Here is a 12477-nt window from a genome sequence, read left to right on the forward strand (position 1 = left end):
CTCCTGGTAGTGAAGATGTCCGAGTGCTTGGTACTTGCCTGAGCCGAAGGGCGCAGCGGCTGACTAAGCTGGACAGATCGGCGGAGATGAGATTTATCCAGGTTTAATCTGGATTAATCGTGGAACCCGAGAGGTTGGTAGCGCGGACCTAAATAGCATCTTTCGACTACACATCTTCGAGGGTATGTTTGCAATTGAGAGACACGGCACCTCCCACGACTGCCCGCCAGACCCACACCTTGCCGCTCATGCAGGGTCCGAGACTCGAGTCCGTGCTCTATCTTGGCGTCAACCTTACTTCGCATTCTCCGCTCGGGAATTCCACAAACAGCCTCATGATGATGTCTATCATTCTGAGGGTGCCAACCTCCACTGTGAACGGCCAATCCGTGTGCAGTCTGCACCACTGCTCGCCTCTCCTCGCGACAGCGACTTCTCCCTCTTCACACATCGGTACGTATATAACCTTGTTGCTGATACCCAGGCATGCCAACAACCCCTTGCCTCAGCAGTGATTCTTTCATTCCCTCGCACCCTCGATCACCACCATGTTCACTCCCGCCCCTGCACCTCCCACCGCTCTGGGCTACTACCGCAAGCTCGCTCCTCGCGCAGCTATACATGTTTCCCCCATCGTACTCGGTGGCATGAGCATCGGCGATAAATGGAGCGGCATTGGGATGGGCTCCATGGACAAGGAGTCCTCCTTCAAGCTCCTCGACACCTACTTCCAGGCAGGCGGTAATTTCATTGATACCGCGAACCAGTAGTAAGTTTCCATTTTCCAATGGTCTCGATCTGAGCATCCAGACTGAACGCCCGCGTTACAGCCAGAGCGGCTCTTCGGAAGAGTTCATCGGTGAGTGGGCAGAAGCTCGCGGTGTTCGCGACCAGCTCATCCTTGCGACCAAGGTCCGTCCGATTACCGCAGGAGGGTTGTGTACAGGGAAGCTGATCGATCGTTCCTCAGTTCACGAATAACTGCCACCTTGGTGACGAGTCCATCGCCCAAAAGGTCAACTACTGCGGCAACAACATCAAGTCTCTCAGGCTCTCGGTCGAGACCAGTCTCAAGCGCCTCCGCACTTCGTACATCGACATCCTGTACATACACTATTGGGACAACACCACCGATGCCGAGGAGATGATGGACGGCCTCCACAACCTCGTCGTCGAGGGCAAGGTCCTCTACCTCGTATGTTCTTCCAAACTCGTCCTCCTATCTGAGCACTAACGAGGTTTCTCAGGGTGTCTCGAACGTCCCCGCTTGGCTCGTAGTGAAGGCAAATGCGTACGCTCGCCAGCACGGCAAGACACCCTTCGTTGTGTACCAAGCGCCCTGGTCCGTGCTCAATCGTGAGATCGAGCGTGAGGTGCTGCCGATGTGTGTGCACGAAGGCCTCGCAATCACCGCGTTCTTTGTCCTCGCGTCCGGGAAAATCCGCACGGACGAGGAGGAGGAGCGGCGGCGCAAGACGGGCGAGAAGGGGCGCACGATCATGGGCCCAGAGTGGGAGCGCACGCCCGAGGAGCGCGCGGTGTGCCTGGTGCTCGAGAAGATCGCAAAGGAGGTCGGCGCGAAGAACATCACCGCGGTCGCCATCGCGTACATCATGCACAAGGCACCGTATGTCTTCCCCGTCGTCGGCGGGCGCAAGATCGAGCAGCTCATGGACAACGTCGAGGCGCTGAACATCCAGCTCACGGACGCGCACATCAAGGCGATCGAGGATGCGAAGCCGTTCGTCAAGGGTTACCCGTGGGACGTTACGGTGAGTGTGGGCTGCTGCGGCTCCTGTGTTCTGGTCGGAAACGGATCGGGCTGACTGTGGATGTCCAACTACAGGGCGATTATGGCACGGTGCCGTTCCTCATCGCAGCGCAGGCCAACATCGACACCCAACCCTGGCCTGCGTCCATCAAGCATCGTGGGGGTAACTGACTGCGCCCGGACGCGCACTTGACTGGACTTCCTACTGTGGTGGAGGCAAGTTCCGCCGACGTGCAGAGAAAACGTAGGACTGGCCGCTGCTGTTGTGATATCATGTAGTAGTACACTGTCTGCAATGACAATAGACGATACCAAGTTAGACATTGAATATCGAAGTCCAAGGACGTTTGAGTAGCGCATGCGGAGCGTGTACGACAAGCAGAGAGGACGACAGGGAGAGAGATGGAGGAGGAGAGGAGGGCGACGCGGGGCAGCGAGAATTGAGGAAGCAGCTTAGTCAGCAGACGCGGGGGGATGAGCGCGCGTGCGAGGCAGGATTTGGAGGGAGCATCACACCCACGACGACTGTATCCTGCTAGAGTTTGCATACATCAAGGTTTCTGCCGCTCTGCTACTCCAACGTGTAATAACGCATCCTGACTACCTAGATATTCAGTCAATTCTATTGTTTTGCTCGCAGTGTATGTTTGACATCCCAAGTTGTCGCATTTTTCAAGTCATCTATTCTGGGGTGCATACGCTCTCTCTGCGTAGAGTTTAAAAAGCCGTGCGTTCCTAAGCCTGATATTCAGAGCATCCATTAATCAAGCCGCATGCCCAAGCTCGCGCTCAAGCACCCTCTCAACCTCGGAGAACCGCGGCGTCATCTTGCACGGGAACGGCGCAGGACCGCTACACGATCTGTGCATGAGTAATCCGAAATCATGCAACGAGGAGAGTGTACGCACACAACGACTCCGGCATCAACGAGGTCGTTCGGGTCGGGCGTGATCTCGCGGCCGGTCGCATCGACAGCCTTGGAGATGTCCATCGCCCAAAGGATGGCAGCGAAGTTGATGAAGAGCGCTTGGTTTGCAAAGTTGAGCCCGACACAGATTCTGCAGGAGTACAAGTATGGTGAGCAAGTCTCGGGATGCGGACTCCCGCCTGCTAACCTTCTGCCAAAGCCGAACGTGACATGGCCCATGCCGTGCGTGTCTGGGGGCGCGACGTCCATGGTGCCCGTCTCGTCGTCGAGGAAGCGCTCCGGGCGGAAGGCTTCGGGGTCAGGAAATATCTCGGGGTCGTGGTTCATGCCCCTGCGAAGTGAGAAGCGTCCAGGCTTGAGTAAGTAATCTCAACAGGAGCAGGGGTTCTGCGCATACCAGACGTTTGGAATGACCATGGTTCCCTTCGGTATCAAGTACCCTTCGTACCAGTCGTCCTAGGTAACCAAGTAGTCAGCGGAAGTCAGTCAGATGACGGCTCGCAGCGCGGGCGCGGATACGCACCTCGGTGACCCGCCGTGGGACGGCCAGAGGACCGACTGGGCGCCACCGAAGGACTTCCTTCACCAGCGCGCGGATGTACGGCAGGTCCTTGCGGTCCTCGAAAGAGGGCAGGCGGTCGCGCCCGACGACGGCGTCCAGTTCGGCCTGGGCCTTGCGCATCGCATCGGGGAAGAGGAGCATGGCGAGGACGAAGTTCATCATCGAGGCCGACGTCTAGATCGTATCGCGCCATCGTCAGCGCCGTCATCCGTCGTACATATGGACCCACAGAGGTCCCCGGGCACAGGATCAGGGATGCGAGCTCGAGCCCTGATCTCGGAACCAGTGGGTGTGCACTGTGTGCTGTGTGCATCGGGACCGGTCCCACAAGGACATCGCCCGACTCCCGAGGTCGGAGTTAGTAATCGGGAAATGCGGGGCGTGGGATGTGGGACGAGGATTGAAGGGATGTAAACGCACCGTTTCTGCGCCTGCAGAGCTGTCAGTCGCCGAATGTCAGTCAGGTATATGTCACGGTTGCCAGACAGACACACGACAGGCGTCTGTGGGGACTCACAACATGATTCCCGCGAGCCATGCAGCTTCCTTCTTCGTGAGGCCATGACGTTGCTCGGTCTCTATGAGGGACGCAACGAAGCACGTCGGCGATTCGCCTTTAGCCTAGTGCCCGTCGGAGACGCGATATATATTTCAACATATCAAAGCATAGACAGACGCTGGCCGGACCCACGTACCACTCGATCGCTGACGCCCTGGTTGAATTGCTCGAACATCTCTGTCTCGCGCTCGTGCCAGTCGAGGCCTTCGCGCTTCCACTTCGCAATCCGCGTCGGGAGGTACTTCATCGCCGGGATGATGTCGACGAGGAAGCGGCCGGGGACGACTGCGCTCGCGATGCGCGCCGTGTGTGCGTGGATGCGCTGGATGACAGGCTTGTCCTTCGCGCTGATACGCGGCCAGCCATATACTGCTGTCAGAATGCTGGACGCTGTGGCTCTGTGTGCGAACAAGACAAGAGTTATCGTGATCAGGTCAGCAACGAAGTTCGAGGGAACGAAGACGCGTCTACGCACTGCTTCAAGCGATCATCCCATGCGTCAGGATGCTGAATGATGTCGAGGACGGTCAGACCAGCTTCTCGAGCCTGCATCGGTTGGTGCTGTTCTGACGCGCGGAGATTGAAGCCTTCGTGGCCCGCACGGCGCATCTTGCGCCAACTGCCATGAACCACAGAGAAGATCCCGGTCAGCGATAAGGTGGCACAACGATTTCTGGGTACCATAGTAGGACCCACACTTCAGTGTACCCAGAGAAGACCATGAAGATGCCTCCCGTGAGGATCTCGCTTGCCATGACGAATCGCGGGCGGTCACTGTAGATATTCGAGCGTCGATCTGTAGAGTGAATGGTGAGCTTCTCTTCTTCGCAGCATGTTACGTGGGATTTGTGTACTTACCGAAGAGGTCCGCGGTGACCTTGTGACTATTGACGACCACGACGGGTTGGCCAGCCATGTTGAGAGAGAAAATGGGACCTAGAAGACTCTATTAGAAGGGGACGGTGAGGGTTGTATCCGATGTGGAGACTCACCGTACTGCTGCTTCCACTCTGTGAACTTGAACCAAGGCATGTTCTTGGGCACGTCAAAGATGTTCCCGAGGATTGGGACACCTGGAGGACCAGGAGGCATCCTGCGGTTCCGTACCGATACGGCAATGATCTTCTTGACGGTCCATACGAAGAGGATCCCGGCGAGTGCCCAGTAGAGATGAGAACCCGAGAGTGGAATTCTCGTGAGTCTTTCTCTGGTGATATCTGTGAGTTTGAGACTCATGACGAAAGTAAAGGTGCGTAAGGATGCTCTTGCTGGAAATGAAGAATCACTTGCGGACGGGATTGACTGCTCCAGTGAAGTCAGCGTTAAATGCCGGGTTGAGCGCCGCCGCTCCTAAGTGTCCCCGCGAGAGCAAACTCTCTCCGTAGCACGGTATCGATTACTTCGCCCCAAGACTGACAAGTGCGTACCAGCACATATGGCACGATTCCGAAGCCCTGCCGGGGAGAGGGTTCATCAGATCCATCTGCGACAGTCGAACATCCTTGGGCATCCGAGACCGGCGGAGGAGAGACATCTAGCTAGCATCTGCGCAGATAACGAGCCATGACCAACATCCAACGTGTGAGAAGCAATGCAAACGACATGTCCCGTACCTCGGTAAGGCTGCTGCCGCCATAGATAGGGGCAATTGACAAACACTCCCGATCAGAAGCGGCTGAAGCGGCAATGGTTTCAACTGCGGGTGCATGCTGTGAAAGCCGCTCGTACAGAAAGATGTTAGCATGGATTTTTCTAGACGACGTGAGAAGTTGTACGGCATGAGTGAGTCAGAGATAGGAAGCCAAGTAAAGCTTGAACACCCATCAATCACCGCAAGACGACAGGCGTGGTTAGAGCGACCGACGACAACGTGGCTGCCAGTACTTGGGTGCGTTCCGCTCCGTTGAAGGCGGACTACGGAGGAGGGGCAAACTGTATACCTGGATGAGGTTCGAGCAGCGTCTGATTCGGTGGATTGTGACTTCCGGAAGGTTCACGTTTGTCGGCTCGAGGACAAGCGCCAAGACACACCGGGAGACAGTTTTTCCGATGCCCAAGAATAGCAGTTGAGACGCCATTCACATAGCAGCGCTTGTCAGCGCGACCGCCACGTCAACCTTGCTTCCCGCCATCTCATACCCCTGTTGTCATGTCCAACATCCTCTAGCAGATCGGGTGCCCAACTTTGGGTTTGGCGCTGACCTTCGTGTAGCCGGGCCCGACCTTGTCAGTGTAGCTCAATCAGTACGTACTATATTGATCGGACCAGGTTAGCATCGTGCATACGTGCGGGGTTAACGAACTGCGTTGTTCAGATAGCACATCGCCTCGCCGAACCATTCAATCAAGTATCAACACATCAGTGTGAGAATGGGGTACTCCTGCCCGATATGCATACTCTCCGTGTCCGAAGCTCGCTTTGAGGTCATCGGTGAAGACTCTTCATTTCCAAGTCTATGTATGCCTCCACAGCATCTGCACAAACGTGTATCACCGACTCCACGGCTATCTAGATATTTAGGGTTAGCACCTGGAACGCTCGCTAGGCTAAGCGACGCATGTTGATGGACGGCTTCTCCAGGAACTCAGCGGTATGTGTCTAGCCTCTGCTTCTGCGGCGACCCTAACGCCAGGTGTACAGCCAATGTGACAGTTCGATCAAGAAACGAAGGGACGTGCCGGTCTTGGTCGCTGTCAACTTTTGTTCCGAATGGTACCGGAGCAGCAGTAGCCAAGCTTATGAGCTACTTCACCGGCGGCACCAGGAAGCACATTGGTCAGTGTTTGTGCGTGACTGTTTAGGGTGACCGTACGTCGCGGAAAACGGGCGGTATGCTGCGACAATAACCAGGCGGCCCCATGTGAGTACATTCCGTACGCTTGGTGCGCTGGGCCTGAACACGCAAACACAGGCGACGGCCGTATCCGTTTGGTTTGCACAACCCGACCCTTCGGGCTAGGGGCCCGAGCGTATCAAGCTAGATTTTGAACAGGTGTCGAGCGAAGACATTCTGCATAAACGGTGAACAAACCCTAGCCAGTCTGAGACCGCTCATACATATATCAAGCGCGTGGTTCGTTCTGTTGTACGCAGCCCACATCGAAGCCTCGACTCCCAACTGACCGTTCTCGGTTTCGTCTAGCTCTTTGCCCATCACACACCACCTCGCATACTCTGTCCCCCATGGCCGCTTCCAACACTTTCGCCTCTCTGTTCGAGCCGAAGAGATCCATCGTCGTCCGCACCGAGGACGGCCGCGAACAGAAGTACCTCTACTTGCCGGAGACCATGGCCGACTGGCCGTGGCCACGCAAGATCAACCCGTACTACGAGGAGGTCACGGCCGAGTCCAACGCGTGGTTCAAGACTTTCAAGCCTTTCACGCCGGAGTCGCAGTACGCGTATGACAAGTGCGACTTCGGCCGCCTCGCGTCCCTCGCATACCCGGACGTCTCAAGAGGTTAGTCATCTTTGCTATCGTTCTTGTATCTGTGCGCTGAACAACGATTCGTCCTGCAGAGGCGCTCCGTACCGGAGTTGATCTTATGAACGTGTTCTTCGTTGTTGACGAGTACACTGATGTCGAGCCTGCTCCTGTCGTCCGGGAGATGATTGGGATCGTTATCGACGCGCTTCACAACCCCGACAAGCCCCGTCCAGAGGGCGAGATCATGCTCGGCGAGGTCACCAGACAGTGGGTATCCCATCTCTCCTGGACTTGACGAAAATTGTGCCTCACTACCGTTTGTCATGATCAGGTTCTGGGCGCGTGGACGGACTACCGCTACTCCGGAGGCAGCGAAGCACTTCGTTGAGGCGTTTACGGACTACCTGAACTCCGTTATCGTCCAGGCGGAGGACCGGGATAACGACACCATTCGTACTATCGACAGCTACCTCGAGACGCGCCGCCAGAACATCGGAGCCCGCCCTTCCTACGTCCCTGGCGAGCTGCATCTCTCTATCCCCGATGAGGCGTTCTACCACCCTGTCATCAAGGAACTGGAGTACCTCTGTGCGGATCTGATTATTCTCGACAACGTGCGTTCGCTTTTTTTTCAGTCTACAGCGTCTTCTCTGCATCTACATCATCCGTTGGCCGCCGATACTCAATTGGCTGCTCTACAGGACATCGCTTCGTACAACAAGGAACAGGCGACGGGCGACGACCGGCACAACATCCTCACGATCGCCATGCACCAGTTCAACACGGACTTCGATAGCGCCATGGACTGGGTCGCGAACTACCACAAAGAAGTCGAGATGCGCTTCCTGGACGCCCTCAAGCGCGTGCCGTCCTGGGGCCCGGAGGTCGACAAGCAGGTCGCGGTGTACATCGAGCACCTTGCCAACTGGCCGCGCTGCAACGACTGCTGGAACTTCGAGTCCGGGAGGTACTTTGGCAGCAGGGGCCGCGAGTACCAGAAGACGCGCCTCGTGCCCATGCTCCCCAAGCGGCCCCAGAACCCGAATCTTCGCCGAGAGAACGTCGAGGTGCCGCTGGTGGACAAGATTGAGCTGGAGATGCCTGTTTCTCCCGCGGTCGCCGTGACTGTATAGACGGAGCGCTGTGGCTGGTAGCCGCCCTCGCCTCGTACCCTTCTTCTGTACTCGTACCCCCTAGATAGAGTCTTCCTTTCTATAAGTCTGTTTCCTGATATGTATTAGAAATTCGTTACCGTCCACAATTATCACCTCCATGTTCCCGTCCATCTGCATCATCGCTGGTCTAAATATACATATGTGAGAAGTGCAAACACGACCATCGCAGTCGCCGTCTAGGGTCTGCGTTCGAATACCAAGCTCGCTATTGTTTCCCACCCTGTCACCGACCTCTATCATTTTGGCGAGAGGCTAGAGCGCCAGGAGCACAGTAACCGCTGCCAGTGCGCCTGATTGGTTGCATCGCATTCGCCAACCCCGCAACGCCCATGCCGTAACATACTGCGCGCTCGCACGCCGAGTCTTCGCCAAGGATGCCTATGTATGGTTTTGTCTCAGAGGTTCTGAAACTTCCGACATAATGCCGGGTTAATAGCGGAATATATTCGTGAGAGCCCAACGCAACGACTCAACAAGACGCCATACAGCTTAGCGACTTCGACTGAAGGAGGTCTAGAGTCCGAGTTCCGTTGTACGTACAGTATACGGCCGTCTAGACTTTAGCAGCCCTGCTGTCACGTTGACAGTTCCGCGAACCGGCAGCGCTCCGGGGTCCCAAGCAGGCCCGAAGACATGTTCTTGACGTGAGTTTATAGGACAGGCTGACTCGAAGCTGATCTATACCACATGAGAGAGCGGTCAATAGACCGCTCAGGCCGTTGAAACACTTCTTTCAGAGGGTAAGTTTGGACGACCGCCAACGTAGGTGTGGTTATTATAGGCGCAGCGAATCACACACTATTTTTCGCGGGTAGACGTAATACGCGTCCGGGGCTGCGCATGCCGTGAAGTGGAGCTTGCCAATTGACCAAACGACAGGGCTGGAGCGGCGCACTGGTAGTAGAACGGATCAGGGGTATCAGACAGTGCGGTGTGCGAACAGAAGGGTGACGAGGGACAATGTTGTCCAGCCGGAGGAGAACTGAACAAGAACGTGAACGGTCGTCGCTCCGAGGCTAGTCGGAGGATTGATTGCGACAGATCAGGTCAGATCTGTCCTCCGGCATCATTATAACCATCACTCTGGGTCAGATAACGATCCGCGAGAACCCGGGCGCCCATATCCTTGGCCCGCCGGCGTCGGACCGACCGGCGCCTGCACACTCAAACTGCTACCACGACGATCTCTCCAGGACACTCTCACTATCGCCGCTGCCTGGATGTCGTTGGGAGCAGCACCGAACTTTGATTTCCGCTCCTTCATATGGGAAAGGCTGTGGTTGTCCGTCCCTCGGACACAGGCACCTACCCTAATTTCAAGCTGCCGCCTGCAGGAAAATATCTTGGTCTTCTCACCGCCGTCATCAAGACAGATGTATCACAACCGGATGTCCGATGTACATAGCCTCTGGAGTTCTCAGAAACTGCGAGCCTCTTCTCCACAGACGTGGTACGATTTTCCGTTTCCATCCACAGTAAGCTCGCGTCGTGTGTTGCGGCGCAGGGACGCGCATGGGCCAGGCCGGGTGCTGACAGTTCTATCAGGCCCGCTGCTCACGGACATTCCTTCACAGGATGTCACAAAACAGCTACCGCTTAGTTTACTGTACGTTCTATTCTGTGCTTTGCATGCCTACGTTGCCGCTGATACTCTGTTTGTGTTCGTACTAGCAGGGTTATAAACGATGAACATTGCTCATCCGAGTCGCCGCTCCCCGTATCACCACCATGACCGGAGTCTACGTGATCGCCATCGCTGCTGCTGTCTTTGCAATCTACTACCTACGCGCTCGCGCGTCCAATCCGAAGAACTTGCCGCTGCCCCCTGGTCCAAAGGGGCTGCCCTTCCTCGGCGCCATCTACGACGTTCCCCAGGACGTCGCATGGAGGACGTTCCAGGATTGGGGCAAGAAGTATGGTATGCGCAGATTTTCTTGTTACTTCCTCTGTTACTTCTGTCGCTCATTGTTCTCATCGTCAGGCGATCTGATTTACTTCCATACTTTCGGGAAACCCGTCGTGGTCATCAACTCTTTCGCCGTGGCTCACGACCTCCTCGAGAAGCGTAGCGCGATTTACTCGTGCAGACCATATGTTCCGATGGCAGGCGACGTGTCAGTACCCGTCTTCTCTCCGCTGCTGCGGGAGCTATGATGCTCACCTTCGCGCTCGTAATATACAGGATCGGCTGGAACTGGGCGCTCCCCATTGTTCCGTACGGCGACAAGTTCAAGCGGCACCGCAAGTACCTCCAAGAGTACCTCAAGAAACCGCGCCTGCCGAACTACTACCCAGTCCAGCTCAAGGAGGTCCACAAGATGCTCAACGACCTCCTCGACGACCCCGTCAACTACAAGACGCACATCAAGCGCATGGCCGCCGGCATCACCATGATGATGACATACGGGCACGAGGTCAAGGACCAGAACGACTACTTTGTGAACCTCGCGGAGCGCGGCGTGAAGACTATCGAGGCCGTCGGCGCGGTCGGCGCGCATATCGTCGATCTCATCCCGTGGTGTAAGTCTGTATAAAGGATGAGCTGCAAGTTACGACGAGAGGGCTGACTTCATGCGTTGATTTCCTAGTGCGCTTCATCCCCGACTGGGTGCCTGGCGCAGGCTTCAAGCGTCTTCCACCCGGCACCCGCGAAGATCTGCATGCCTTCTTGCACACGCCATTTGAGCAGGTGAAGAAGCAGATGGTCAGTCGCGCTGCACCGCAGTATTTGGTCGTACCTGGAGAAACTCATGATCTTGCTTGCTGCAGGCTGCAGGCACTGCTGTACCTTGCTACACCGCTACCATGCTCGAAGAGACAGATGACGAAGAGGGCGTGCGCAGCACAGCCGGTATCACGTATTCTGGTATGACCTCTTCCGCCGCGTTTTATCTGCGTCATCTCACACAGTAATCGTCAGGTGGCTTCGACACGGTTCGTAGACCAAGCGCACGAACATCATCAGTGACAAATGACAAGGGAAACTGATCGAATTCCTATGCAGACCGTTTCGACGATGATGACCGCGATGGTATGCATCGTCCGCGATCCGATTGTCCAGGCACGCGTCCAAGCCGAACTCGACATGGTCGTTGGAAAAGATCGCCTGCCGAACTTTGGTGACCGCGAGAAGCTGCCCTACCTCCACTGTGTGATGACCGAAGCCATCCGGTTCGTGACGATCTATCACATCCTTGCCTCAATTCCCAATCTGACGTTTCCCCCGTCCTCGCTATCAGATATGCGTCGACGACCCCCGTCGGTGTCCCGCACCGGCTCATGGAGGACGACGAGTATAATGGGTATTACATGCCGAAAGGCACGATGGTCATGGCCAACACCTGGTATGCATTTAATCGTCCAGTTACTCAGATCCCTCTACTCACCACCACACACAGGGCGATGCTGAACAATCCCAGCGTGTATCCCGAGCCCGAGAAGTTCAACCCGGACCGCTTCCTCAAGGGCGAAGGTCGCACTCCCCAACCCGACCCTCGCGGGCCCGCATTCGGCTTCGGACGAAGGTAGGTTACGCCCGCTGCCGCACGTCTCGCTCGCCGTTTCACCCGGTTGACGCTCCGCACGCAGGGTATGCCCGGGCAAAGACCTCGCGGAGAACACGGTCTGGGCGATGGTCGCGAGCTTGTTCCACGTCTACAAGATCACGCCCGCGGTCGACGAGAACGGGGTGCCCATCCCCATTCCCACTGACTTTGATGAGCACGCTGTGCGGTGCGTCGAGTTCTATTTCTGACGTGTCGCGGGTACTGACTGTATCTACACACGCAGCCATCCGAAGCCGTTCAAGTGCAAGATCACGCCGCGCCTGCCGACGTCTGTGAACCTCATAAGGCAGACGTCGTTTGTTGCGTAGGGCGCAAACACCTTGGAGGCATTGGTTTGGTCGTTCGTTAGGAGTAGGAAAATGCAGAGCAGGCAGAGGTTGGGATGTTGACTTCGCTTTCGTCGTCGACTGTACGCTGTAGAGGACCTCCAAATTAGAGTTTAGATCTAGTTCCTCCGAGTCCGAGAACGGCCATGAACCTTTTTATCC

At 56.2% G+C, this 12477-nt stretch overlaps 4 protein-coding genes across 4 annotated transcripts; 3 read left to right on the forward strand and 1 right to left on the reverse strand.

Moving 5' to 3' along the window:
• Nucleotides 1-208: 208 nt before the first annotated feature.
• On the forward strand, nt 209-2080 carry L226DRAFT_529827 (Aldo/keto reductase). The gene is made up of 6 exons (XM_067679700.1): nt 209-453; nt 510-769; nt 831-912; nt 971-1195; nt 1248-1772; nt 1847-2080. Exons 2-6 carry the CDS (start codon nt 549-551, stop codon nt 1940-1942), a joined length of 1149 nt encoding a protein of 382 aa, XP_067541992.1. The 5' UTR covers nt 209-453; nt 510-548; the 3' UTR covers nt 1943-2080.
• Nucleotides 2081-2513: 433 nt separating this feature from the next.
• L226DRAFT_137517 (cytochrome P450) lies at nt 2514-5205 on the reverse strand. The gene is made up of 12 exons (XM_067672310.1): nt 4813-5205; nt 4679-4756; nt 4517-4616; nt 4296-4439; nt 3957-4218; nt 3779-3882; nt 3682-3700; nt 3223-3435; nt 3097-3155; nt 2887-3030; nt 2680-2829; nt 2514-2623 (listed from the first exon to the last, which is right to left on the reverse strand). The coding sequence occupies exons 1-12, from the start codon at nt 5054-5056 to the stop codon at nt 2536-2538; spliced, it is 1605 nt and encodes a 534-aa protein (XP_067541993.1). The 5' UTR covers nt 5057-5205; the 3' UTR covers nt 2514-2535.
• Nucleotides 5206-7004: 1799 nt separating this feature from the next.
• Nucleotides 7005-8381, forward strand: L226DRAFT_452513 (terpenoid synthase; the record flags this gene model as incomplete). Its single annotated transcript, XM_067675067.1, has 4 exons — nt 7005-7271; nt 7343-7515; nt 7580-7862; nt 7950-8381. The coding sequence occupies 4 exons, from the start codon at nt 7005-7007 to the stop codon at nt 8379-8381; spliced, it is 1155 nt and encodes a 384-aa protein (XP_067541994.1).
• A 1770-nt stretch (nt 8382-10151) lies between these two features.
• Nucleotides 10152-12297, forward strand: L226DRAFT_452323 (cytochrome P450; the record flags this gene model as incomplete). The annotated part of the gene is made up of 11 exons (XM_067675055.1): nt 10152-10341; nt 10405-10537; nt 10606-10943; nt 11012-11127; nt 11193-11289; nt 11344-11357; nt 11428-11594; nt 11663-11767; nt 11822-11947; nt 12012-12155; nt 12213-12297. The coding sequence occupies 11 exons, from the start codon at nt 10152-10154 to the stop codon at nt 12295-12297; spliced, it is 1515 nt and encodes a 504-aa protein (XP_067541995.1).
• Between the last annotated feature and the right edge of the window lie 180 nt (nt 12298-12477).

Source organism: Lentinus tigrinus (assembly GCF_003813185.1).
Source record: "Lentinus tigrinus ALCF2SS1-7 unplaced genomic scaffold L226scaffold_2, whole genome shotgun sequence".
NCBI lineage: Eukaryota > Fungi > Basidiomycota > Agaricomycetes > Polyporales > Polyporaceae > Lentinus > Lentinus tigrinus.